This window comes from Schistocerca piceifrons, chromosome X (genome assembly GCF_021461385.2).
Source record: "Schistocerca piceifrons isolate TAMUIC-IGC-003096 chromosome X, iqSchPice1.1, whole genome shotgun sequence".
In the NCBI taxonomy this organism is placed as follows: domain Eukaryota; kingdom Metazoa; phylum Arthropoda; class Insecta; order Orthoptera; family Acrididae; genus Schistocerca; species Schistocerca piceifrons.
The window spans coordinates 787,504,159-787,521,713 of record NC_060149.1 but is presented as its reverse complement, the minus strand read 5'-3'; the positions used below and the strand labels follow the sequence as shown (position 1 = coordinate 787,521,713).

Here is a 17,555-nt window from a genome sequence, read left to right as displayed (position 1 = left end):
ATTAGAAGAGTTTTCGGACATTTCACCACCCCGCACATTCCTGTAGCATTTTCATTGAAACTGTAGAACCACTACCATGGAGTCTGATCTTCTACATATTTCGCACATATGATTCTATAAGTCTTTTCGTAAGGTAAAGACCATTATATTGGGATATCATTATCCTTTGTTGTATCCAGTCATGGTGATATTATCCCCTAAATATATAAATACATCTTTCTGTGATGTTATTTCCGTTATTAATTTACAGCTTAATTATATCTTCTTTCAGAAGCCATTACATTTGTTTTGGAGATATTTATTTTCTTATTGTATATTTTCCCAAAATCTCAGTTGTATGTTTGCGGTAATCTTTAGGTCTTCATTGCCCTCAGTATCAAAAGATGAGCCACCTATAGATATACGAAAGGTGATATTGCAGAGTATTGTTTTGTAATGTCCACCTCCACTGGATTTGTTTCTTCCCCATAAAAAATAAAGCACTCTGTCTTCAGGCCACAAGTGGACCACCAGGACCATCCAACCACCATGTCATCCTCAGTTGAGGATGCAGATAGGAGGGCATGTGGTCAGTACATCGCTCTCCCAGTCGTTATGATGGTTTTCTTTGACCGGAGCCACCACTGTTCGGTCAAGTAGCTCCTCAATTGACATCGCAAGGCTGAGTGCACCCTGAAAAATGGCAACAGTGCATTGCAGCCCAGATGATCACCCATCCAAGTGCCGGCCACACCCAACAGTGCTTAAATTCAGTGATCTCACGGGAACCGGGGTATCCACTGCAGCAAGGCCGTTGCTGCATGAAAATAGCTGTACTTTTGTTGATATGACTTTCAGAAACTGTGGTAATTACACAAAACTTTTATTTCACATGAGGAGTAGACATAAAGTTTTAACTATCACCATGAAAAAATAAATGACCATGAAACTTGGTGATGGTGTCAGTACAGCTCTACATATTCACCATTCAATGTGATACATACTTCTGAATTGTGGATGACTTGATGGAGACCTTGATTGGAGAAGTCTGCATTTTGGCTACTGAGAAAATGTTCCACCTCAACAATCACATCATTGTCATTCTGGAAATGCCTACCATACAATGATTTCGTCATCCAAGAAAAGAAAAAGAACTAGTTACTGTGTGCCATGTCAGGAGAATTGGGTGGAGTGGAGGTGAGGCATAGTGTGTCTTGCCCAGAATATACTAGGCTATTATTGTGGAGCAAAAATACCCCATTGGACAGTTTGCTATGACTCTGTGACTTTTCTGTCACAAGTAACCTCATCAAGAGATTATAGTAGTATACTCCTATAATGGTTTGCTCCTTTCAAACATAATATGGTAGCATAACATCATGTCCATCCCAAAAAATACTAAGCATCACCTTGCTCACTGATGGTAACGTCTTTACTGATATTTTTTTCCTCCAGTAGTGACATCGATTTACAGTAGGATTTTGAAACATATACTGTATTTCAAAACTGTGAAATACCTTGAAGAAAGTGATATATTGACATGTAAGAAGGCATGGATTCAGAAAATATCATTCTTGTGAAACACAACTGCCTCTATATTCATACGAAGTAATAAGTGTTGTTGAGAGAGGATCTCAAATTGCTCCATATTTCTGGGTTTCTGAAAGGCTTTTGACACTTTTCCTTACAAGCAGTGCTTTTGGAGTATCATCTTATTTGTGTGATGGGATTTGTGATTTCCTCTCAGAAGGGTCAATGTTTGTAGTAATTGGCAGAAAGTCATCTAGTGAAACAAGTGATATCAGAGGTTCCCCAAGAAACTGTTACAGGCACTCTGCTATTATTAATTTATATAAATGATTTAGGGGACGATCTGAGCATCCTCTTAGTTTGTCTGTAGATTATGCTGTCATTTATAGGCACAGCAAATGGTTCAAATGGCTCTGAGCACTATGGGACTTAACATCTGTGGTCATCAGTCCCCTAGAACTTAGAACTACTTAAACCTAACTAACCTAAGGACATCACACACATCCATGCCCGAGGCAGGATTCGAACCTGCGACCGTAGCAGTCGCGCGGTTCCGAACTGAGCGCCTAGAACCGCTAGACCACCGCGGCCGGCTAGGCACAGCAAAAAGACTGTCAGAAAGTGAGCCTTTGGCCAACAAGGCCTTTGTCAGAAATAGACACCACACACACACACACACACACACACACACATGATCACAGTCTTTAGCTGCTGAGGTCACAGTGCGAGCAGCTGCACTTGATGGGAGAGGCAACCGGTTGGTGAGGGTAAGGAGGGGGCTGGGGCAAGCAGGTAGAGAGATAACAGGGTAAGGGTTGGGGGACAGTAAAGTGCTGCTTGTGGGAGCATACAGGGATGAGGTGGACAGAGGGTAGGACAGCTAGCTGCAGTTGGGTGGTCAGACGGATGGTGCAGGGTGAGTTGAGTTATTGGAAAACTAGAGAAATAAAGGGACTGCGTGTGCTTAGATGGAATAGATGGCTGTGTAGTGCTGGAATGGGAACAGGGAAGGACTGATGGGTAAGGATGATGACTAACAAAGATTTAGGTCAGGATGGTTATGGGGTCATAGATATATTGCAGGGAGAGTTCCCACCTGTGCAATTCAGAAAAGTTGGTGTTGGTGGGAAGGATCGAGATGGCACTGGCTATGAAGCAGTAATTGAAATGAAGAATGTTGTGTTCGGCAGTGTGTTCAGCGACAGGATGGTCTAGCTATTTCTTAGCCACAGTTTTTTGGTGGCCATTCATGTGTACAGACAGCTTGTTGGTTGTCATGCCCACGTAGAATGCAGCACAGTGGTTGCAGCTTAGCTTATAGATCACATGACTGGTTTCATAGGTAGCCCTGCCTTTGATGAGATATGTGTTTTAATAATTAAGCAGTACTGTCATAATTTAGTGTAATGGGTAACAGTTAAGCTGAAAACTGGAAGTTACGATTGTTGAACATGTTACACTGAACAGAAATTAAGAATATATTGGCTTTAAAATCATTTCAGTCTGTTTCAGTAATCAGAAAAAACACATCTATTTTTGGCATAATCAGAGTTGAAGGATACAGCATATTACAGAAGGAGTACTGCACAGAGCAAGAGAACCATGGGAATAAAAACAAGATATGTGAGAAGACTTAGAATGAAGCAATGTGTTGTATGAGACCAAGAGTCATAACTGGGGATCTGTCATATATATCATTTATAAAACATTATAAACTAAGACCAGACAGGGAACAAGAATAATATTTTATAAAAAAATTTCATGAAAAATAATACAGGATATGTACAAAAAGTACTTCACGTAGTCTACAATATCTAGAATTGAAGTTTCTGAGATGAATTGGCTGCTGCTCAAGAACCAGCCACACAACAAATAAAGAGATGCTACATTAGTTGAAAGTAGAATCAAGTAACATAGATGAGTAAATTCCACAATATCTCATAAGAACATGTGCAGAAGATGGACAGCACAATGCTTCAGCATTAGGTTATAACATTTCAGGTAAAAGTTATATGAGAAGTCATCAGAAGAGATGGGCATATAATTTGTGTAGATGGAACACACTTAAAGCCTAATCCATGAAGAGAAGGAGTAGTGGATTATACTACCTACCTCATTCTCCATTCCCAGTTATGACCCTCGGTCTCGTCCAATACGTTGCTTCATTCTAAGTCTTCTCACATATCTTGTTTTTTTCCCATGGTTCTCTTGTTCTGTGCAGTACTCCTTGTGTAATATGCTGTATCCTTCAACTCTGATTATGCCAAAAATAGATGTGTTTTTTCTGATTACTGAAACAGACTGAAATGGTTTTAAAGCCAATATATTCTTAATATATGTTCAGTGTAACATCTTCAACCCTCCTAACTTCCTGTTTTCAGCTTAACTGTTACCCATCACACTAAATTATGATAGTACTGCTTAATTATTAAAACACTCTGATTTGGCAGTTTTTGTGACATAAATCCACAGGTGAAATGTACTGCACCATTTTTTAATAAATTTTCTGCAATAATTTCATATTTTTACTAAATTTATTGGGTAAGATAAGTCCTTGAAGAGCTCTATCTTCTATATGGTTATGGAAATAGTTGATTTATATAACTTTCCTTCTTCATGACAATTACAATTTACTCCAAAAACTTTGGTTGTATGAGACCCATTTCTTGGTCCTCACTTGTGATATTTTAAAAGACACAAGTTGTGGGAACCACATGTATTTGAAGTTTCCTTGGCTGTCAAACTGCTCCTGATGCTGTACCACATACAGGTAACACATTTTTATTAGAGTTATAGCCTAAATTATGGGTGGTGTGTTGATTTTAAAATCAGCATAAAGCCCGTTATCTTAGAAGAAAAGTCATCTTGAGGCATAGAAGCAACTGCAGATGTTCCTCAGGGAGATATAATAAAACTACTCTTGACTTGGCATACAGTATTAGTTGCATCTTCTGACTTTTTGCAGTTGACAGAGTTAACTTTGAGTTATCTGCTGTCGGGGAAATACAACAGAAGAAAGTCTATATGGTATCCAGTCAACTTGGAAGCTTACTGACCTGTCAGAATAGATGGACACCTCTTAAGTCCTCCTCTTCTTCTAAAGTTCAGTTGTTGGCTGCTAGGTGCTATGAGAAATTTTTAAATAACTTTATGCGACACCATCAAAGTAGATGTTCACTTTTATGCATATTTATTACCAATGCCCCAATTTGTTGGTGATCAGATTTTGTGTAGTAAACTTCATGCTTATAACACAACAGATCAGAAAACACCAAAGACTTTGAGGAGTATGGCAAAATTTAACAAGTACCAATGCTATATTGTCAGTGCTCAACAGCTGCCTAATAGAAGTAACTATATACTAAGGTAGCTCAGCATGGACTGAGTTTTTACTACTGACTGCACACAGTGCTGACTTCAGACCTTGGCATGGTGGATACTCAATGGTGAAAAGTAGACATACATACATACATTAGGGAGCAAAATAATTTTGATTAACAATTGGTCAAATATCCTCAAAACATCATGATAAACAGGTTTTTATATTGTACAAGCAGAATTTTGGATGTGCACTTTTAACCTTGGACTTTCACAAAGCCTGCCAAGAATTTTCTGGAAACTAAAATTTTCTAATTGAAATATCTCATTAACTAACATGTTATTATCATAAAAGTATACATTTTTGGAAACAGAAAACCAGCGCTGCAATACTACAACTCTGCAATTTTGATCAGTTGATGGTTTAAGTTATCAATTTTCTCAAGTTCAATAATTTTTGATACAGATAACTTTTTGACTGTACATTTTTCAGGGAATACAACATTTTTTTACAAGGGAAAAAATTGAGTGTTTTCTAGTTATGTGTCAGTCATAAACAATTTAGTAGGGTCAAATTTTCAAATCTAAATTTTGAATATTTCTTTAAATAAGTAAAAACTTGGACAAAATAGAAAGCTTGGAATAACTGGTATAACAGGAAAACATGCTGTAATTGGAAAATCTCTCAATTTGGTAAGAAGGAAACAGATAAAATTATTAGGGTGCAAAAGAAGTGCTTTGAAAATGTCACTTAAAACTGTGGAATAACACTCTAAAGATAAATTATAACAAACTATTGCAAAACATTCAAGAACTCTGTTAGGTACATTCCACAATCACTAAGTGGTTTAAGTTAGGAATGTAGGAACATTTGATGCAATCTTCTGTAGGAATCAAATGTAATAACTTATTAGCAGCTCCTGCAGAGACTTACTGGCAGGGACATGTTACACATTCCTAATGTCTATAGATCAGTAAATTACTTGTTTTGCGAGACAAGAAAAATTACTCACTGCCACACAACATAAATTTGTTTCATATTATTAATCTAAGCTTGTGATCAAATGGTGTAAATTTCAACTATCACAATGTTACTGTAACTGAAACAATTAAACAAAACAATTAAAATTATTGCATGTGCATTAGATGTAAGGCAATTGAACTTCACATCAACATTTAAGAAAAGACTAGCCACAAAATGTTGAGCACTGTAATTCAGCATTCAAACACATATATATGAAGAGAGAAGAGAGAGCACACTACATTCACTTGATACTGCAGGCCACACACTTGTTCGATATACTTTATCATAGGGGTAAATTCCCTTGTTATTTATAAATGAAATTCTCCATAAAGACTATTGGTATACTTCCTTGTTTCATTGTTTTATAGTATTATTGCTATAGACACAGTTAGTTATGGCTTTAATGTTTAAACTGTGGTCTTTTGTAAATTCAGTGTTAACAAAAATATAATTGTATTTGAAATGTAAATTGTAAATACTGTAATTTTTACAAAACCTATTTGTTGTGCTAATTTTATATTTTCATTGAAAAAGATAATTAATATGACTTTTCATTCTGTTTCAGACAAAAGGGATGTATCTCAGGGAAAAAAGCAAGAGCAAGATAAACCAGCAGGTGAGACAAACATTATATTTTAATTCATTTGTAAATGGAGAGCCAGTATGATTGATAAATATAAAAATATAGTCCCATATAGCAATTTTTTCTGTGGCCTGTGGAAAACTCCCATCATTACTTTTAATATTTTAATAGTCTCTCTGCACAATATTAACAATGGCATTTACAGAAGCTTTTCGCTTTTGACTACTTTCCATTAAAGACTTTCATCTATTATAATGTGTGATGCCACCTATAAACTTGTTATTTAAATTTCCCATATGTTCAGTATTCATAAAACATATTTGTCCATCTCTTCTGTCATAAGAAAAAATTGCTGATTTTATTTTAGCATTGAAATGTCTTACATAAACTGATCAGATGCTTTTTAACATTGTTTACAAACTGCTCTTGTAATTTTATGAGCTAATAAAGGAGGGTAGAAACACTTAAAAATTGATTACATGTTTTAAAGTAATACGTAATGGTTTTAGAAATATAGTTTAAATGTTATCCTTCTAATAATTTATACTAGTAGGTAATTTATTTGTGGATAAAACAGAGTATAGTTTATGTTTATAACAAACTACTAATCACATGTTGGCACAGCAGCATTTCAACATTATAAACTATCTCCTAGTGTTCATTATAACCCATGTAATATAAAGTTGGAACTCATACATTTGCTCTAAATTTTCTTTGCTTAAATGGTTTGTTTATTTATACTGATATCATTATATTGATAAAGTTTTTTGAATGTATAATTTCTTGTTGTCTTTTGGGTGTATAATTCCCTGTTGCATGCATGTTTCTGATTCCGAAGATTCTGAAGATTCAAAAATCAACTTTTGACAGTATATGAACCTTCACATCATGCTCCAATCTGTTAAAAGCAAATCTTCCACCCTTAGCATCTGTAACCATAATATTGGAACTATTGCTCTCATAGTTTCCCTCCTTTAGTATTAGGAAAAAAATTGTATTTAAGAGTGCATAAAAATACACAGCCACATAACATTAAAAAAAAGCAAATGAGACAAATCACTAGGAAGAAAGAAGAAGACCTGGCAGAAGCAAACATACTTAAAATTAAATCACTACAGTATCAAAAAATGAAAGGCTTTCCATATTTTGCAACTATTATGTATTTGGTAACAAACCAGTTTTTGATACCTTAAGCTATCAGAAGATGACAAATGAATGTCACAACAGCAGATAAGAATGTTGCATGGCTTACACAATTATTAGACAAGATATATAAAATGATGAGACACGGAATGTTTGCAAAGGAAGCTGTTACATTTTTGTACACTGTATTGAAATTTTTATATTTAATAAAAGATGAGTCATGAAGTTGATTTTACGAATCTAACATTCATCTAGCTGAAACTCAATTTAGCAGAATAGAGAAAGAAAACTGTCATTCTGTGTCATATGTTTCTTGATTTCAAGTATTTCAATAGTATCATCTTTCTGCTTTTCTTAACAATATGTAAAATGACACAGTGTACAAAGTATGGGTGGTCTCCATTAAAAAATGTTCCACAAAGGCTGAATCTGACTTTACATACTTCCACTGTGCTCACAGGTGATTTTATGCACACCACACTGTGTCAAAGATTTCATTGCATCTTTACTATTGAATACAATTTAGTGATGTTGTCGTTGTAAAACAGAAGTCTGTATTAGCAAAAATTTAACTTTTCGCAAGCCCATCTGAAATCTGGCCAACATATGGTACAGTGCAGCTGTTTTTGCAATTGCTGATGAGTTCATATTGGTACCAGCATAAAGAAGTACTATAATTTTGTGTGTTTCCCTTTTTCATGAGATTTATCAACTAAATCAGAGAGTAATAAGTTGGTTTGTCTGTAATTTGAATTAAAAGCACATAGGACAGTGGAAATGAAATAAGATGGCACACAATGGAATGTAAAGGTGTATGTTGATGAGTTTGTGGGTATTGGGAGCTTGCAAGGAATACAGTATCAAGAACTGTTTTTTTCTGTAAATGCTAAAATAGTATTTTTGTGCTAATATCTATATTTAGTTCTGAGAAATTTATAGAAAAGCCTCCCACCTCCATTGTGAAGTGAATTTTAAGGTTTTGAGGTTAAATGTGTTAGGAATGTGTTTGATTATCACTAACAGTTACAGAAAATGTGGAAAGTGTTCCCTTTTTGATATTATTGTTGTGTTTTATCAAGCACCACTGGAGAACCTTGTTAAATAAATTTTAACGATTGTGTAGACTTTGTTAGTGCAAGAAATAGAGCATTAGCTTTGAATCTGAAAAAGTAATAACAAATATAGGGAATGTATTGAGAACTAATTGATGAGAAGGTGTTAGATAAGCTTCAGATTACATAAGTATCAGAAGAGGTGTGCAAAATGAATTTGTAGTACTACCAATTATCAGATCAGAGTTCACCAACTCTTTAAACAGTGTGGATAATCAAAAAAACAGTTGAAACAGATAATATCCTGCATCAGTTATTAAAAAATGTTGGAGCCAATGTAACTTAACAACTGTAGGAAGTTTTGTGTGTTTGCATCATCTTCAGAATGTTACTGGTAGAATTTATAAATAGTAAAGCTACTACTATGCTTAAGAAATAAAATACTTTAAATTTTTAAAATTATTATCCCATGCTTCAGCAGTTCTACTAAAAGTTCTTAAAGAAAGGTTAAAAGCAAAATTTATAAAGACCAATTTCGATTTAGGAAAGAAATAAAACAAGAAAAGCTCCAATATAACAGCAGCTTATTTCAGAAGGAGGAGTCAAAATGAACAAATAATATGTATGTAATATTCAATCAGCATTCAGCTGGAAAAGGCTTTGGTAGAGGGGGCTGCAACAAACAGCTTCGATCATTGACAGAAATAGGAATAGACTGGAGGGATTGGTTTATACAAAAGCTAGAATACAGAAATCAATATTATCATAGCTAAAATAAGGCAACAAGAGGTGTCATATCAGGTTGTTCTCTCTTTGACCCTATATTTTTCTCATAGAAAGTGCAATTGAAACCATGATAAACCACGTGAAATCACTAAAAATGGATAGTTAACAAGCAATTTCCATTAGATTTGATGAGAAATATTAGAAGATTCAGAAAATCACTAGATATGTGTGTAAATAATTTTGACTGACCTTGTGGACACCCATAAGCAAAGGGCAAAAACAAGATAGATGTATTGACAGCATAGATGAGAATAAAAGAAAGACAGAATATGTTATTCTGAAGCAAGTTAATAAATTACCTTACTTGATTAGTACAGTAAATAAATGTTAACAGAAGTCTGATGGGTATTAAAAGAAGAATTACAACAATCAAACAACTCATCAAAAATAAAATAAATCTAATAACCAACATACAAAAATTGTAGAAATTTATCAAATTTGGAATGTTTTAAGCTGTGGTTGTGGAAAAAAGAAAAATTAGATGCAGTACAGTTGTGGACAAAATAAAGAGTCTCACAGGCATCCAGAACTGAAAGAAATTAACATGCAGCTGCTGCTGACTGACACCATATGGAAAAGAAAACCTAGATTGATGTACATCTAATTTGGGATAATGGTTTCATACAATATATATTCAAAGGAAATCAAGACACAATCCCAAAATATCACTTCTGCAAAGCATCATCAAAAGATATAATTGCACCATAACGAACACTTTTGAAGTGACAGAAAAGAATAGTGGCCTCATGGAGGTGTCACATTTAGTGGATGTTGATGATGAAATAAATGTACTTGAATGGCTTACTTAGGTGCACAAAATTTGAACAAGGAATTGAATGTTATCAAAGTTTCCTCAGACAACACATTTTCTTCTTATTTTATCTCTCTCTTCTACTTTTCTAGCTGTAAAATTTAGGATAACATTTCCAAGTTTAACTGATTTTGTTTATTTATTAGAGATGTAGTAGTTAGCTAGCTTTTATTTTTTTTCCATGAAACCAACACTCTTCTTTTAAAAACTAAGGTTCTCCACAACCTTATTGTTGTTTGGAATACCATAGTGTTTCACTATGCATCATGCTATTGGGTTTCATGAACTCTAAACAGTGTCAGTATTGCTTGTAAACAGTGCCTAGAACTGCTGTAGAACAATATTCTGTTCCGTATCAATTCAACACTGACTTCTTGTAAAGGAACAAGAGTTATTCTTACATACTGCATATCAACAAATATTGTTCATTTGCTTTCCCTTTGCATTAATTTGAACACAAATAAATCATTTTTATGTTTTACTTACACAAAACAGTGATTTAATATATAAATTATATGTTCAATGTTCTTGCATTTGACATAATAGATGGTATTCACTCATTTAGTAACCTGCAGAACTTGTCAAATGAATACCAACACATTTCCCATGAAGAGTATGGAAATTATTAGAAAAACTAAAAAGTTATATGCAGAATAGTTAACAAAAAAACTGAAATTGTGAAATACATTCTGATATACCTGTCTGTTGCTATAAAGCTAAAGCATCTCTGGTACTATTAGGTGCAGTAGGGCCTTTAGGATTAAAGGTTGGAATCGATTGAATGAGTTCAGGTTAAAAGTACAACACATACATTTATTGACCACTGGGACAGAAACTACAGATTTATTTTAACAGACAACCCATCAAAACAACTGTAATGTAGCACAACAAATAAAATGTAAATGAATATAGTACCATAATAAAATAACACAAACAAGTTGAAGCAAGCCACTTCCAATTCATATTGAGTTTAAAAATGAAATATTTAAAAGATACTATAATCAAATCCATTGTAATGACAGTCAGTTATTTAATGAAGACTCACATTTAACACAATTTAAATGAACATGATTAAGAAACACCATGGACAAAACAAGTTGGTGAAAGCAATTTCATCAAAATCTGAGTGTATGTAAATTATAATGACCAAAACAAGTGTAGCATCCTTAGTGTAACCCATCACTCTCAACCATTGCATTCTCCCATAACATATATCTTTGTACTTGAACATCAGACCATCAACTTGAAACAGTTCATTATTAGAAAGAGACAACAAATTTTGTTATTCTCTAAACAGACATATGCTGCATCTATTGTCCATGTCCTGTCAAACAGCACATGCATATCGCTATCGCATGACTTTTCTCACCTCAGTGCAGCTCATGGCTTCCTTCTTATGAACTTCCTGAATATTCTCGTAGCCAACTTCCATTGTGCAATCACCTGATGAGCATCTCTCTTCTTAGGCAACATCAGTAGACTTTATATAAGTTGCATGGTGGAATTTCTATACAATAGACCAGGAGCAGACTCTTGGGTGTGATCTGATGATTTCCATGATGTGATGTGTTGGACACCATAATTAACCAAGGGAGCTAGCAGTCCCATACACTTTGGTCATTGCTGTGATAGGCTGTCAGGGCCAAATTAAAGGTTTCTATTAATGCATTGGCTTAGAATAATAAGGTGTTGTTATGTCAGTTTCCAGGATGAACTTCCAATGTTTGAGATAGTATCGAAACTTCTCAATGCCAAACAAAAGTGCCAGAGTTTCCAATTCATAAATAGAATACTTTTTTTCTAGTTTGTTTAATCTCCTTGACATTTAGGCAACTGTCTTCTTATTCCCATCTTGCTCTTGCAACAGAACTGCTCCTATCCCTAGAGCTGATACGTCCATCTAAAGAAAGAATTTCACATTGAAGTCTGGTAGTTCTAATACTAGGGCTGACGCTGTGCTTGCTTTAATGCCGAAACTGTGGCTTCCTGTGAAGGCCTCCATAGAAATTTACATCCCTTTCAGTGTAACTTGTTAAACAGCAGTGCCTTCTCTGCAAAACCAATAATGAACTTAGTAAAAAAAAATTGCCATGCTGACAAATCTGGCAACTTGCTTGACATTCTGCAGTTGGGTATTGATTAATAGCTTCCACTCTCTCTGAATCTCTATACATTCCTTGACATGAAACTATGTGCACTAAGAAACTTAATAGAACAGGCAAAAATAACCTCTTGTGGATTGACTGTCAGCCCTGCTTTTCTTAATCATTCAAAAACCTCCTGCATATGCTATGTTCTTGGACTGAGCTACTGTACCCCAAGACCGTTAAGATAATGGTTGTTGTTCTTGTTGTGGTATTCAGTCTGAAGACTGGTTTGAGCCAGCTGTCCATGCTACTCTATCCTGTGCAAGCTTCTCCATCTCCAAATAACTGCTGCAACCTATATCGTTCTGAATCTGCTTACTATATTCATCCCTTTGACTCCCTCTATGATTTTTACCCCTACACTACACTCCAGTATGAAATTGGTGATCCCTTGATGTCTTATAATGTGTCCTATCAACAGATCCTTTCTTCTAGACGGTCTGTGCCACAAACTTATTTTCTTCCCATTTCTATTCATTACCTTCTCATTAGTTACATGATCTTACCCACCTAATCTTCAGCATTCTTCTGTAACAACACATTTCAAAAGCTTCTATTCTCTTCTTGCCCAAACTATTCATCATCCAATGTTTCACTTCCATACATAGCTACACTCCATACAAATCATTTCAGAAGAAACTTCCTAACACTTAAATATATATTCATTATTAACAAATTTCTCTTCTTCAGAAACACTTTTCTTGCCTTTACCAGTCTACATTTTATGTCTTCTCTACTTTGTGCATCATCAATTATTTTGCTGCCCAACTAGCAAACCTGATCTACTAGTTTAAGGGCCTCATTTCCTAATCTAATTACCTTCACATCACCTGGTTTAATTTGACGTATGTTCCATTATCCTTGTTTTGCTAATGTCGATGTTCATCTTATATCCTCCTTTCAATACACTGTCCATTCCATTCAGCTGTTCTTCCAAGTCCTTTTGCTGTCTCTGACAGAATAACAAAGTCATCAGCAAACCTCAAAGTTTTTATTTCTTTTCCCTGGACTTTAATTCCTACTCCACATTTTTATTTGGTTTCCTTTGGTATATTGGCTTTCTCAATATACAGACCGAATGATATCAGGGATGGGCTACAACCCTGTCTCCTCTCAACAGTTGCTTTCCTTTCATGCCATCGACTCTTATAACTGCTGTCTGGTTTCTGTACGAGCTGTAAATAGCCTTTCGCTACCTGTATTTTATCTCTGCTGTCAAAAGCTTTCTCTAAGTCTGCAAATGTTATAAACATAGGTTTGCCTTTCCTTAAGCTCTCTTCTAACAGAAGTCATAGCATCAGTATTGCTTTGCATGTTCCTGCAGTTTTCTGTAATCCAGATGTCAGCTTCTACCAGTTTTTCCAGTCTTTTTTAAGAATTCGTGTTAGTATTTTGCATCCATAACTTACTAAACTGATAGTTCACTAATGCACACACCTGGCAGCACCTGCTTTCTTTGAAATTGGAATTACTATATTCTTCCTGAAGTCTGAGAGTATTTGCCTGTCTCATATATCTTGCGCATCAGATGGAAGAGTTTTGTCATGGCTGGTTCTCCCAAGGCTATCAGTAGTTCTGATGGAATGTTGTCAACTACTGGGGCCTTATTTTGACTTAGGTCTTTCAGTGCTCTACCAAACTCTTCTCACATTACCATATCTCCCATCTCATCTTCACATATGTCCTCTTCCATATCTAAAATATCGCACTCAAGTACATCTCCCATGCTCTATATACTCCTTCAACTTTTCAGCTTTTCGTTCTTTGTGTAGTACTAGTTTTTTATCTGAGCTCTTGATATTCCTAAAGCTTCTTCTCTTTTCACCAATGGTCTCTTTAATTTTCCTGTAGGTGGAGCTATGTTTCCCCTAGTGATATATACTTCTGAATCCTTACATTTATCCTGTAGCCATTCCTTCTTCACCATTTTGCACTTCCTGTAAATCTCATTTTTTAGACACTTATATTTCCTTTTGCCTGTTTTATTTACTGCATTTTTATATTTTCTTCTTCCAATTAAATTCAATATCCCCTGTGTTGTCCAAGGATTTCTATTAGGCCTTGACTTTTTACCTCTTTGATCCTCAGTGGTCTTCACTATTTTGTCTTTCAAAGCTACTCGTTTGTGTTCCACTGTATTCCTTTCCCTTGCTCTTGCATTGCCCAATGCTCCCCCTGAAATCAACAACCTCTGATTCTTTCTACTTATCCAGGTCCCATCTCCTTAATTTCCTACTTTTTTGCAATTTCTTCAGTGTTAATCTACAATTTCCCTTGGAAATGTCTTACAATTTAAAATCTTGTTCCAAAAGCTCTGCCTTACGATTATATAATTGGTCTGAAACCTTCTGGTGCCTCCAGGTCTCTTCCACATGTACAACCTTCTTTCATGATTCTTAAACAAAGTGTTAGTGATGATTAAATCATGCTCTGTGCAAAATTCTACCAGGCTGCTCCTCCCAGTCCTCATTCAACTGCTATACTTCCTTATCTTCCTTTTGCTACCATCGAATTCCAGCCTCTCATCACTATTAAATTTTTGTCTCCCTTAACTATCTGAATAATTTCTTTGATTTCATCATACATTTCTTCAATCTCTTCATCACCTTTGGAGCTAATTGACATATAAACTTGTAATTCTGTGATGGGTGTGGGCTCCATGTCTGGCTTGGCTAGAATAATCCATTCACTTTGCTGTCTATAGTAATTAACGTGCATCCCTATTTTCTTATTCATTATTAAACCTACTCCTGTATTACCCCTATTCGATTTTCTATTTACAACCCCGTATTCACCTCACCAGAAGTCTTGTTCCTCCTGCTACTGAACTTCAATAATTCGCACTGTATCTAACTTTAACCGGTCCATTTCCCTTTTTAAATTTTCTAAACTACCTGTCCTATTAATGGTTCTAACATTCCATGCTCCGGTCTGCAGAATACTAGTTTTGTTTCTTGTGGTGAAATTCTCTTGAGAAGTCCCCACCGGGAGATCTGATTGGGGGACTATTTTACATCCAGAATATTTTACACAAGAGGATTCCATCATCATTTAACCATACAGTAAGCTGCATTTCCTTGTGAAAAATTATGGTTGTTGTTTTGCTATGCTTTCAGTCATTTGCAGTCATCCAGACTGTTGCCCCAGCAACTACTGAAAAGGCTGATGCCCCTCTTCAGGAACCATATGTTTGTCTGACCTCATAACAGATACCCCTCTGTTGTGGTTACACCCATGGTATGGCTGTCTGTATCGCTGAGGCACACAAGCCTTCCCACCAATGGCAAGGTCCATGGTTCTTGGGGGGGGAGATAATAGTGAACATACTTAAATTTTATATTAGAAAACGTGGCATCTGTGAGCTGCATGAGGACAGCATCAACTGTTGCCATTCCAAGAGGGATACAATTAAACTCAAATAAGTTTCAGACCTACATGCTGCTATAACTGGTTTTGAGCCTTTCTCCTGGTGTAACTGGTTATATGCTTGATTAAGATCTGACGTGGTAAACACCTGTGCTCCATGAATCCACCTTAAACTTGAATACATATCTGGCATTGGCACTGATTTCAATACTACCTTTTTATTTAATTCATGGATTTCGCTACCAGGTGGTGTTCACATTTCGATTTAGTTACCAAAATAATTGAAGCAGTATATGGAGATTTAGATGGTTGGATTACACTTAGTTCTAACATCCTTTCCAAATGTTCTCTTAATACTTTCATTCTCAGTGGTGATTATGGTTGAATTACACTTTCCAAAAGTTCTCTTAATACTTTCATTCTCAGTGGTGATAATCTATAGGATGGCTTCTTGGCTGGAATCTCTTCAGTTAATTATATACCCTTTCTGCCATGAGAGAAAATTACTTAATCCTTTATCTAATACAGTACTTCTCTAGCTTTTTAGCTGATGGACCCGTTCTTCTAGCAAAAATCCACAGTGGACCCCTTGTCAGTCACTTCCACATAGCTGTTAAAATTCAGCACAAAACCCTTTGGATTTGAAAAATTCTTAATGAAACTGCCATTTTTCCACAGTCCCCATGACAGATCAATAGTCTTTGGTTTAACAGTGAAGGGAAACAAATTAAAACTAATGATGTTCCCATTTGTCTAAATTCTCACTTTATTCAGATACTTACTGTTGGATTTACTTCCATTGTTCAGCAAACTAGGCAGGCCATATCTCTGATTGAGTGAAGCAGAATATATTGCAAAGAAATGTAACATTGGTTGGATATCATTTTAATTTTGGAACAAAAATATCAATACCAAGAGAATTCAGTTAAATATTAGGTAATTGATAGAAAACACTGAACAGCTTTAGTACTTAGTTTTGTTGGTGGCGTAGATGAATAATCTAGATTCATGTATGTATGTTGTGTCAAATGGAAGTAGGACATGTTTTGCTCTTTCAACAAGGGAGTAGAATGTTTTTCGAAAGAGATCCAAAAGTCTAAACACACTACCAAAAGTACATTTCAAGGTTGAGTCTGTGGCCATTCCTATCAAGAACTCATATTCATTCAATGACAGAATGTCAGCTTTTTGCATACAGTGAATGGGTTGGCCACCCATTTGTATTCCTTCAGCTTCTCATCTTGAGCTGTTGGGAAATAATGCCCCAACGATTATGTCAAGCTTTGTAGATGTTTGAGGATTTCATGAAACAAATTGTTCCCAAGCTCCTGTGTGTTGTTTTTCAGAAAATTGTTGAAAAGAGGGAAAACACTTGATCTCCCTGTCTCAACATTATCTGCCCAAAAATTGATTTTCGTCTTGAACACCTGAACTTTGTCATTGGCAGTGACCATTGTTATACTTTTCCCTTGCAGTGAAATATTCATTTCATTCGTTTCTGAGAAAATATCTGCCAAATAAGTAAGTATACACTGCCAACTTTCATCATTAATAAGGTCTGCTAATTTGGTATTATAGTTTAAAAGTAAAGCAAGGACTTCTAAATGTAGTTCATATAATTGAGAGAGTGTATTCCCATGCGAGAGCCACCTCACTTCTGTATGGAGAAGCAGATAATAATGAAAGCTTCCCATATCTTCACACATTATCATAAAATGTCTTCACTTCAATGGCCATGGGGTTGTGTAATTAATAATTTGGAGAGATTCATCCAAAACTTTCTTGAATGAAGCAGGCATTTTTTTTTTGTAGCTGA

The 17,555-nt window shown here is 35.4% G+C and overlaps 1 protein-coding gene across 2 annotated transcripts in view; it reads left to right on the top strand.

The window, feature by feature from the left end:
* Positions 1-17,555, top strand: part of LOC124722875 (ankyrin-3-like) — an 898,463-nt gene that overhangs the window by 790,998 nt on the left and 89,910 nt on the right. For both annotated transcript variants that reach the window (XM_047248010.1, XM_047248011.1), the window contains exon 35: positions 6,417-6,467. In XM_047248010.1, the coding sequence (XP_047103966.1) occupies positions 6,417-6,467 (51 nt within the window). The remainder of the gene's footprint in view (positions 1-6,416; positions 6,468-17,555) is intronic.